At 30.3% G+C, this 12853-nt stretch overlaps 1 protein-coding gene across 3 annotated transcripts in view; it reads right to left on the bottom strand.

The window, feature by feature from the left end:
- Positions 1-12042: 12042 nt before the first annotated feature.
- The window catches only part of LOC135948734 (glutamyl aminopeptidase-like), a 30182-nt gene continuing 29371 nt past the window's right edge, over positions 12043-12853 (bottom strand). For all 3 annotated transcript variants that reach the window (XM_065498153.1, XM_065498152.1, XM_065498151.1), the window contains one exon: positions 12043-12817. In XM_065498153.1, coding sequence (XP_065354225.1) covers positions 12409-12817 — 409 coding nt within the window. In that variant the 3' untranslated portion in view covers positions 12043-12408. The remainder of the gene's footprint in view (positions 12818-12853) is intronic.

Consider the following 12853-nt stretch of genomic DNA (forward strand, 5'->3'; position numbering starts at 1 on the left):
AAATTATTATAAATAAGTCAAATACGGAATTTGACATCAAACTGCAGTTTAAAATCCTAAATGATCAATATTGCTAGGATCGAAAGCTCATCACACATTACAAACAAAAATATCCTTTAGTTTAACATAAAATGAGCTTCTCTACTTATGACCCCCGTAGGTTATTGAGAATGAATACGTGTAGGAAAAAATAACTCAACATAATCAAAAACACTTTTAGAGCAAACAATTTTATAAGAACAATCATTTATGTTAAAGTGTCGGAATACTTTACTCTAAAAGGAAGCAAAAGTCGTGAAATAATCAAGAAATTTAGTCATGTTTAAGATGAAAATCTTTAGCACATCATTGTTGTTTAACAAACATCAAAAACACTTCCATACAAATACAAATTTCAAACACACATACATACATACCTATAAATTTACATACCCAGCAGGAAAAATATGCAGTAAAGAGGCCTTCCTAAAGTCCTTAGTTTGCAGACACAAGGACACCCAGCCGCATTGAAAAATTGTTTAAATTTGACACGGTGCTTTGTGTTTATCCAGGTAAATTTGTATTTACCAACTATCTATTTTTTCAATATTTCTCAACTTCGATGGAAAATATAAAAAACAAGTAAGAAAGTATGGTCGGTCAAGCCCGACCATATAATACCCTACACTAAGTAAAAGAGCAAAAAATTTTTCTTTTAAAATTTCAATAATTTATATTTTTGAGTGATTTTCGGAAGTGGGGGCTATGACCAATTATGGACCGATCACCATGAAATTAGGTCGTGTGATTTGTGTCTATATAAAAGTTAACTTTAGCTAATTCAAAAATTTCCAGCTGCCCGACCTTGCCTCCTTTTTTGCTAGAGATACAATTTTGAAAAAAGACATGTGTTGCATAAATTTTTGGGCAATTTATGACGCAAGTATGAAAACCCATTCTTATTGTTATTTCGTTCGTTATTGTTAAGATATATGATGCTTCGAAAACTGCATCACTTTTAGCAGAATTATACCGACGGTAAAAGTTGACCCCGACAGTTCATAAAATATTGTCGTATTGCAAAGATATAATTGAATATCAGACTTTGACAATTGGAGAGCTTTCTGAAGACGCACAGGAATCCCTAAACTAATTTTATAAAAATTTTAGATTGCTGAACACTTCATCAAGGGTGAGATAAAATTTGGATCTCTTCAACATGTTAGCATCATCTTCCGATCCAATTAATTCCTCATTGCGGCATGTAAAGTCACGAAAAGAGTTTGAAAATAATTATAGTTCAGAAATGATTAGTCTTTTAGATATGTGCGGCGTGGCATTGGTACTCCTGTTCGAGCGCCGATAGAAGTCCTAATTAAGAGGACATATTAGAAGGTCTTCCCTTGAAGGCCTGTAAGGAGACCTGTCGCGTAATGCGACAGGGGTCCTTGTCTACATAGTCGCTTCTATTAAAAAACTTAAAAATTAAATTGAATGTCTACTTAAGAATGTACTTCACAACATTAAATGTTATAAAAGACTAAATTTTCTAGAAGATTTAGTACACTCTTCTTTTTTCATGTAACAATTTATAATAAAGAGAGCAAAATAAATTGTATTATAGAGTGACATCATATATGAATAATAGCAAAGCCAATCATGTTAAAATTTTAACCCTGAAATGCATGATTTATACATTTATTTTTCTATAAAGCACCAAATATTTATTTGATTATTATATTTCCTATAGCTTTAGTTTGATTTAGAATTTCTTTTGCTGAAACTTATCGTACTCCCTTTGATTTAGCTGAAGGATAATCTGAATTAGTATCAAGCTTATGTTAGTCTAAAATTAAGTGGCACTGGAATGTAGACAATTGGCAACAATAAGCATAACGTTTACTACACCCTATTTTGTGTATAATTTTTAGAAGGAAAAGCAAAGCTCTTCTAGAATATCTTCTGCGAGAAGGCAGAGTAGAATGCGTATCGCATATTTTAGAATATGTAAACAGATATTTTAGAAGGCCTTCAAAGTGAACACCTAGCATATTTTCCGCATGGTATATCTGTATGATTTTGTGTATGTCTATGTACAAAATCACATAGATTCATTTACTTAAATGATCTCCAGCCAATAATTTATTTTTTTGTGGAAAAGTGGCATTTGTGGCCATCATGGAATTGCAAGTATTAAGCTTTACTTTTGAGTTAAAAACATAATGAACCTTCTTAATTACCTTATTAAACTTTAGATTACATGCTAACGATCTAAGTAACTTCGGTTATTGTTGCTTAGATGATGAATGATTATAAACAAAACATAAAAGATAATTTATATATAAATTTTATGCATTTTCAAATACTTCTATAAAAAATGACTTGTTCGCAAATAATTCAGTTGTAAATGTGTCTTGTGGGCAATGTGTTTACAAAAAAGTCCTTCTGAATTCCATATTTACTTTATGTATTTTCCACTGGGATATTTATATCTATGTATGTACAAATCTTACTTAATAGAAAACTGTTTCAGTGTTTCACATATTAGGTCAGTTCACAAAAATTTTAATTCCGGATACCACCAAAATGAAGTTTGGTTCATTAAAGTATACTATTTCGAACCTGTTTCTTCTAGGACCAAACATTGATTAACTATCATAAAGGTCAAATTGATCGTAAATACTATAATCTAAAAAAAAATACTTGCTAGATTTATGTGAGATCAATATAACGATACATTGGATGGGTAATAGTTCATCCAAATTATTCCCATACATCTTTTGAGTTTTTTGACATGTTGCTCAAAGATTAACAATATTTCAAAATACTGCCAATTTTATACGAACCATTCTAATGTATATGTTTGAGTATTTATTATAATTGCAGCTGTTTTTGAAGATCTAGAATAACAGAAAAAAAAACAAATCTTTTAGATATGAGAAAACTTACACACATTCAACATCTATGTAAGAAAATACGTGATGAGACTTAATTTAAGTGTACCCAGCAGTTAAGCAACAAAACAATGTATCCCTTATAGACAGCAATTGACACTAATTTCTGCTCAATTGACTGATTGCAATTGCTCTGCGGTTTGTAGTGCAGATAGAACTCAATTGATCACTTTATATATCCCATGTAATCTAGCATGAAGTTAATTGTCACTTAAGTGTCTCTAAGTAATCTACAGTGTATTAACTTTAACCATCTAACCCGCAAACTTTAAAAATCTAAAAAAAAGTTGTCGAATAATTTTTTTTAGGATAATTAAGACCCAATAAACTCAGAATAGCCATCACCTAAAAGTTAGTAAAATTTTGATTTAAAAAAAAACAAGTAAGAGTGCTATATTCGGCTGTGCCGAATCTTATATACCCTTCACCAAATTATACTTCAAAATTTTAAATATTTTTAGGTAAACAAAAAAAATTTTAATTTTTTTTTTTGTTTTTTCAATTTTTTTTCCGATTTTGACCCATTGGATTTCGACCTTCGAGAGAAATGTTAACAAATCTGTAACTAAAGTCACAGTTAAATTTAAAAAAAACAAGTAAGAAAGCATGGTCGGTCAAGCCCGACCATATAATACCCTACTAAGTAAAAGAGCAAAAACATTTTTCTTTTAAAATTTCAATAATTTATATTTTTGAGTGATTTTCGGAAGTGGGCTTTATATGGGAGCTATGACCACTTATGGACCGATTACCATGAAATTGGGTCGTGTAATTTATGTCTATATGAAAGTTAACTATTACTACGTTTATACGCACGGCTTATTCGCAAATAAAAATATTGTAATTATTTGCCATATAAACAGAGAATTATTTTTTTATTTGCAAATAGCTAACTCACGAAAACAATTCCTGATTAACGACACTATTTGCAAATTAGATTTTAAACATTGCCATATTTTTTAACGTTTTTAGTTTTTCTTTTGTATTTTAAACATTTTATTGCGTTTTTGTATTAATTGAATTGTAAGACAAACAAGAATTTTTAATTCTTTCATTTTTGCATTAATAAAAATAAGAATTTTCCGTAACCAAAGTGACATATAAACAGAGAGTTAATTAATTGCAAATAATTTTTATTTGCGAATAGGCTATGTATAAACGTAGTATATGTTGAATTTTGTGTGTATACCAATATTTTTAAGCGATTTATGCACGTTAAAATGATTTTCGGAAGCGGGTCTATATGGAAGCTATGACTAATTATGGACCGACCGTAACAAAATTTGGTGACATGAATTATGTATATATAAAACTTATTTGGAGCGGAATTTGTGGAGATGCATATATAAATTAAACATTTATGACCTATAATGTCCAATTTCGGAAGGCCATTTGTATGGGGGCTAGGAGAAATAATGAACCGATTTCAGTCAGTTTCAATGTGCTTGGTCCTTGGGCGTAAAATATGTACCTAATTTTATCGAAATATCTGCAAAATTGCGACCTGCACAAGGTTTACATAGACAGACAATCAGCCAGCCAGACGGACGGACGGACATCGTTCTCAGAAAGTGATTCTAAGTCGATCGGTATACTTTAAGGTGGGTGTTAGACTAATATTTTTGGGCGTTACAAACATCTGCACAAACGCATTATACTCTCCCCACTATGGTGGTGTAGGGTATACAAATTATAATTACTTTTTGAGATAATTGGTGTTTTGGAGAATTTAAGAGGATTTACAAGCAAACGAATATGAGATGTATTTTTCACTGACTATTTGAGGTCAATTAGTAAATGTACATGTTAAAATAACTAGTCACGTAGTTAGCCATGTAAAATCACTAGATCGGGACAGTCTCCTAAAACTGCTGGGTACATGATAGCATACACAAAAACACAACAAACCAAAAAAACATTTAATTCTCAACTATTTTCGTCATGTCGTAGTGTAAATGATTGAAACATGCCATAAATTATACGAATATCACTCGTTAAATTCCAACATTTACTGTATAAAAGGAAATTTGAGAGGAATTTTAATAACAAAAAAAAATAAATAACCAAAAATCACTAAATTATGTGGTAAATTATTTCGAAATTTGCATTGACGCACACAGACGAAAAATTTACAAAAACAAATATTTTATTTATAGAACAATTGAAATCTAAATTGGTAATTGATAGATTACTTACAATAAATAAATATTTACACAATACATGTGAATTAATAACCAAAATTTCCTTTATGGCCAGGGTGGAATCAGGGTTTAGTGTTACAAACTGCTGACTCATATAACGTTTTAATGAATCTCCTCATTAATGTTGGATTTTTTTATTTTTTTTTAGCAAGTTGTATTTTTTTAAATAAAAATTGGGGTTTATTTTGGAAATTTAACATGGCTCAGTTTAATAATTGTATAAAATATATATATTTACATTAAAGGAACGAATATGATTCACATTCACCCTAAAGTCAGTTAAAATTTGTCCCTCTATCTGGTAATCAAACTACAGATCGGAATTTGGAAGATAGCTCAATGAAGTAGGGAAGAACCCTTTTGAATGTGGTCGTAATCAGTAAGTTATAAGAGATTTTGATAATGTATTTTAAATTTCTTAAAAACAATTGGTTTAACTTTAAGATATAACATCAACGTATACTAAATGTATTCTCAATTACCTAAATATTCCAATCTAACAATAAGTTCTGCAGAGAATCATAAAACATTTCAATGCAATGCAGTGTGTGGCTAATCGTTTTTAAAGTCCAACAACGTGAAGAGTTTATAATTGTACTACGTCCACTGGTATTCATGAAAGTATAAGAATATGTTTGCATATTAGGGTATCCATTCTAATAATGTTTGTTTGTTCGAAAAATCGAATGCTTTCTTATTAATGATTTACAGCCTTACCTAAATAAACGCATAGAGCGTTGCGTTTTCTGTCGCTTAGTGTTTACGCTAAAATAACATACCTAAACAATAGTGTTAATGTGTTGTCAAAAATTACAAATATTTAGTCAATATTACATGTAAGAAGCTCAAACAAAGTTCATTAAAAAAAACTTTTATTCCTAAGAGCTTCAACAAATTTTATTGGAATTATTAGTTTTATTCGATGAGAAGAAAATGTGAATAATGTGGATACCCTAATTTATACTCACAAATGCAAGAGATATGAGAATATTACAAAAGCCAACAGATACACCAACATAAACCACAGCAGGAAATTAAATTTCAGCAACAGTTAGAATTTTCTGTGAAACAATAAAACATAGAAACACACACACAAACTTAATGTAATACATGTATTTATATTAAGGTTGCCCAAAATGTTCCAAACTAAAATATATATTTAATTCATTCTAAGGATATAGTTTCTCAAAATGTTTGTCCTTGTGTCAATATGGGAAAGATAGGGAAGAAAATAGGTTTCGAAAAATTCAATAAATAATTTATTTTACTTCTTTAATAACGAATTATTGTGCTTTTGTCATCGAATAACAAATAATTTATAAACAGTTATGATGTTATTTCACTGACATATGCTCCACTTCATGTTTTCAGGTACATTATTATAAAAAATTCAAAAAGTACCCTTAGTTCTGCCTTCGTTTGATTCACTCTGATGTCCATCAGTTAAATTGTATGTCGATAAGTTGAATAATTTTTATAATATTAAAATAGTACAATTTCCTACTCTTAAACATCCATCAAGTTTGAATTTTCAAAATACTCCGTTTCACGGATATTTATACCCTACACCACCATAGTGGGGAGGGTATAATGCGTTTGTGCAGATGTTTGTAACGCCCAAAAATTTTAGTCTAACACCCACCTTAAAGTATACCGATCGACTTAGAATCACTTTCTGAGTCGATTAAACGATATCCGTCCGTCCGTCTGGCTGGCTGTCATTGTAAACCTTGTGCGCAGAGTACAGGTCGCAATTTTGAAGATATTTCGATCAAATTTGGTACATATTATTTTTTTGGCCCAAGGACTAAGCCTATTGAAGCTGGCTGAAATCGGCCGTTATTTCACCTAGCCCCCATACAAATGTCCTTCCGAAATTGGACTTTATCGGTCATAAACGTTTAATTTATATATGTATCTCTACAAATTCCGCTCCATATAGACCCGCTTCCGAAAATCACATTAACGTGCATAAATCTCTTAAAAATATTGGTATACACACAAAATTCACCATAAATAACTTTCATATAGACATGAATCAAACGACCTAATTTCATGGTGATCGGTCCATAATTGGGCATAGTCCCCATATAAGGCCCACTTCCAAAAATCACTCAAAAATATAAATTATTGAAATTTTAAAAGAAAAATGTTTTTGCTCCTTTACTTAGTGTAGGGTATTATATGGTCGGGATTGACCGACCATACTTTCTTACTTGTTTTTGTGATACATTTATGTCTCAAACCATTCAAATCTGTATTAATATTTAAAAAAAAGCACCAAACTATTTTCCCGGATTTGTCTACAAGATTTTTGAGTTTTTTATACTACTATAGATGTTTGGTATAAAATATGAATGATCACATATTAAGCTTATTTTCTCTAAAATCGCAGTATGTATTTACGAATTAAGATATTTGAATTTTGAGAAAATCGGAAAAACTACCATTGCTTACAGAATTTCACGAAGTTCATTCGATTTTCGGCAAGAGTTCTAGTTATTTGATTGTCCTTAAATTGTTCATTAGTTAGTTTTACATACTAAAGAACAAAATAACACCAATCTAAAGCAAATCTATTTTTTAATGACAGGTCTAATGTGCATAAATGTGTGTCAGAGTGCGTAAGTTTCTTAAATAATTTTGTGAATGAACTTTTCCAAAGGCAAACTTAAATGTAACATTAAATTGTCAACAGAAGAACCAGCAGGTATCCAGTGAAGCAATTCAATAAAAGAGAAAATAATTTTTATTCACATCCAACTATTGAAGGCACCTGCTGGGTATGATGTGTGTGAGTACTTAATAATATAGACAAGTCAATATTGCGTATTAAATTTTATAAACAATTTGTTAGACCAATTAGTTTGAGTAGGTATAAAATTCAAACAAAAAACATACATATTTACAGTGATGGTACACTAACTGAAATCGGCTAATTCGTTTCTAGTAATATGAACAAATGATCAAATCTGGTCATTAAAAAAGATACAAATGAGATGGAAATATGTATAAACAAATTAGCGGTATTCACAATCTTGTGAAAATAGTCTTGCATCATTGCAAATGCTGAATTATATATGTTTTTGCATGTTTTTTATTATTACTGTAAAATTTTGCATTTACAATTATGCTGGACCATTTTCACAAGATAGTGAATACCGCTATTGTATTTATAATTAGTTAGGATTTTCTGTGTCCTATCCATTTTAGTGATATTTTGCTATATACAATTAATAAATTTATATACCTTGTATACCAAAATTCAGAATTATTGTGTCAAATGTTTTTATGATTTACATTTTTCATAAATCATTAAAAAATTAAAAATGTTTCGACATACCTGGCTACCGATTCGAAACGATTAAGTCTAATTTCGCAAACAGTATTTTTTTTTATTTTATTCATTCAGTTACAGAATCCTAGCCAATAGGCCATAATCGGTTCCAATTAAACTACTCACAAGTTTAGAAGTTTCTAAAATTTAATTGAAAATTACTAAAACTAAATTAATTTTTTAAACTAACAAGTTATTCTTATTATTATGAATATTTCTAATCTAGTAAAAGTGTATATCAAAAAATTATGGTAATTGGATTATTAGATTGAAAAAATGTGACAGTTTCAGTCGCAAAGTATGTCTGGGTTGATTAACAACTCGCGCGTCATTGTAATTATTTTTTAAGCGCAATCAGGCCCGTTATCGTTTTTGTTCCGTCGACAATTTTGAGTCTCACTCTGGCGGTTGTGTGATGTAAGGTTCCTCTTCTACGTCATTTGTACCAACCGCGTGTCTTTTAATTTAATTAAACCCTGGTGGAGACCATACAAAACTTAACATTTAAAACTCAAATCGTAAATTGGTGGAGTACCATCTATAACTCAACGTATCAACTGATGGAGTACCATTATCACTATCGATTTTTAAACAGTTTCCTATATGAAGATATAAGTCGACTGGTGACTAACATGAATCGACGTGCGATAACCTGGCAATTTGACAGTGTTATTGTACTTTAAATTCCAAAAAAATACTGTTTGACATTCGTGACAACTCTACATCAGGAAAATATGAGACAGATAAGAGGATCTCAAGAGAGAGCTGCATAAATAAAAGAAAATCTCAAATATATTGGCAACAATGTCGCCAAACCCCATCACAATTTATTGCTTCTATATAAAATACACGTAAACTCATTGTTGACAGTGGTTGTGGTTCCATTTGTAATCAGGCTGTAACTGCATTAACGAACCCACCCACAATTTAACTATAATCGCCTGTGTGTTCATATTGCGCTAAACGGATTGATGTTGCAGAAATGATTTTCTATTAATATTTGTTTAACATTGTTCCGTATAATTTATGCGTGATGTATAAATGTACATATGTATAATTATGTATGTACTTCATTTTAAAATCTTAAAAAATTCCATGAAAATATTATAAACTATCGCATAATGCCTTTCGATAAAGTCCCAAAAATTGTACTATTTTGCCACAAATCCCATCACTGCTTCATTTCCTTTTCCTATTTTAAAACTTCAAATTTGCTTGTCTGACACTTTTCTCTTATCTTATTTTTCTTTCATCAGTCAGTTTCTCCTTGCTATTCACGAAGTGCGCGAACGTCTTAATAAATTCTCGGAATAATATTGTTTAATAATAATAGTATTTATTTATTAGAGCTATGAAATTTTTCAAAAATCTTTCATTTAAATTGATATTCAACGTTTTACGTTCCAACTTGTTGCAAAGCAGTCGACTGCGCTGCTGCGAGGGAACTGTGTTGAGTCGTGGAATTTTAATTAATTATTTTCAAAATTGTTCATAAAACATTAAAAATTATTAAAATTCACCTTGTGTGCGTGGCCTGTTTTGTTATTTACGTGCAAAAGTGCTTAAACAATAATAGTGCGAAAATTAATTTTTATATTCTTTGGGGCATTCTAATTGGTAAGTTGTTCGATATTTTGCTTATAGGGTAAAGGCTCTGAGTTAAAAGCTTAATAAATAAGAATAACGATAATTTTATACAAAAGTAAGAATTAACTTTAATTTAACATACATACACTCATTTATCTTTATGTAATGTTTAAATTTGGATGAGATGAGTATTTTCATATATTTTTGTCCTCATTGAGTGATCATTTTTCATCAGGTGCGGTATTGCCTGTTTTTTAAGAAATATTTTAGTGGCAATGTCAACTAAAACAAATTTGTAACCATATCAATTTAAGTAATATTTTTACCAAAGAGGTTTTAACAGATAAAACTTTGTTTAAATATTACCTCCAATGTGAAAGTTTTCACAAACAAATTATTTGTTTTGTTATTTTAATTGATGCCGCCATTAGGAACAAAAATTTCTATGATTTTCAATAGTCGGCATAGTAATGCCACCTTCAGGTAAATTTTTAATGTTTTATATTAAGCTCAAATTCTAGAAAGTAGTTTATTACTCATCCTTCTTGACAATAGATTTGAAGAAAATGAGTTTGAAATGAGTTTACCTAATAGTCGGCACAGTTTTAATTGAGCATTTTAAGAACTGCCGAGTATAGGTGACCAAGCATCCTGAATTCGGTATCAGCTTTTTATATGACTGGAGATCGTAAAACAGAGTAATATTTTGCGATTCAGTAGGTATTATGTCCTAACATCTTAGAATCCCAACTATGGACACTCCCGAAAAAAGACGCATGCACCAATATCCTAAAAAAGCCTTAAAAATGTTCTATGCGAAAGAAGGCCCGATTTTTGTATTAGGTGCCAGTAAACAATTCAGATTATACGGTTCCGAAGGTCCTATGAGAATGGGACCGCAAACAGTGTTATCTAATTCCAAAGGAAGCCATTAAAAAATGAGAATTAACTTAACACGGTTCAATCAATCGTGAAGGAAGAGCTCCAAACCACACCATGTGTATATGATCGACCAGGAAAGAAATGGTATAAAGGGGTTTTGAAACGGTTATCTCTAAAATAAACCTTAAGATACCTTAATAAACTGGCTCTTTACTAAATCAGTTGAAGTTATTAGTAGGTGATCGGCCTGAAAATGAGAAAAGACTTAAAGAAACGGATTTGGATTTAGGTATAAAAATAGTCAAAATAATAGCTCCAAATATGAACGTAGAATTTATTCCGATGACATTATCGAAGAGAACAGTAACATTAAAAGAAATAATAAAAACTATTGAAATTGTGAGTAATGCTACCATAGAGGCAGGCACTTTTATAATTAATAAGGACAAGCTGAAAATAAGGTAGTATCGCCAACTTTAGCTGCAGAAAATCACAATGAAACGTTGAAACCTGTTCACTACTCATCTCCAACTATATCAAATAGTTATTCGGATACTTCGTTTCAGCCTTTTAACTGTTCAAATCCAATCCCAACAAGTCATTTAACCAACCGCTTCCAAGGAATATTGTCTGCCCAGAGAAAAAATATAGTTATACATGTTTACCATAACCATTTAAAATGCAGATATCATTTATATGGGCAAAGGCCAGATACTACAAAATAGGTAGGTTTAATATTCCTTATGAAATCCAATGTAATTTTTTAATCGATATTTAATTCTGGATCGAATATGAAACATATAACTATCGTTTTCACGAAACCAAAGTACTTTTTCTGTCGTGTTCAAAACCTATTGCGACAACGATTAGATTCTATGACAACTCCGGTAGTTACCATTGAAGTTCTCTTAAATTGTTTAGGAACAAAAATAGCATATTTGTTCTAAAAGAATATTAAATTTAAACAAAAAAAATAGAGCGATTGGAAAAAATAAGCTCCGAGCAAGATCATGGATCCTCGATTTCACCTGTTTTTTTCACAAACTAAATTATGATGATTGTGATTAGCTATGATTTTTGCAAAAGTACCTAAACAAAAGACTTTTTATACATTATATACAAGAATTTTTTTATTTATATATTTTTTTCATACAAAATTCGATATTGAGAATCCAATTAATAAGCATGCATGCATTTGTAGCAAATAACTAAATAATTTTAACCTATAAAATAAAATAAAAATTTAATAGATAAGAAATAATATTACATTAATAAAATACTATTTAACATTTAAAACCTGAATAATGAATTTAAAAAATACAAAAAACAGAGTCTTGCTAATGTTAAGGGTTATAGAATATACATATGAAGACAAGAGTGTATAATACAGATCGAAATTGAAATAAAAATTTAATATACAAAAAGCAACTTTAAAGACTAACAATTAAGGCAACAAAATGTATGTTTTTTAATTTATGCTATTGGCGGTAGATGACTCAATGCTGTCGGGTGCTTTTTGAGATTGTAGCCATTCACCAACGGGTTTCAAATTTTGTTCCAACCATTTGATATTGTTCTTAACATTTTCCAAGGCTTCTTTGCGAGCAGCAGTACCAGCACCAGCTTCGGGATATTTTTCAAAGAATGCTTCCATTTCTTCTAGTTTTGTTTGTGAAGCAAAACGTGAGGTAATAGATGGAATCATGCGACCCATATAACGTTCATTGATGCCAAAACGTTCTACTAAACGTGGCCAATTTTCACGAACATAATCCCACACCAAAGGTTGACCTACACGATTTTGTGCAATATATTGCAAGCAGCTGAAATAATCCTGACCTCTTACATAGCTTTCATTCCATGCCAAGTTAATGTAACTGAAATTTAAAAGAATTGTTTAAAATATGTTAATT

This window comes from Calliphora vicina, chromosome 1 (assembly GCF_958450345.1).
Source record: "Calliphora vicina chromosome 1, idCalVici1.1, whole genome shotgun sequence".
Lineage (NCBI taxonomy): Eukaryota > Metazoa > Arthropoda > Insecta > Diptera > Calliphoridae > Calliphora > Calliphora vicina.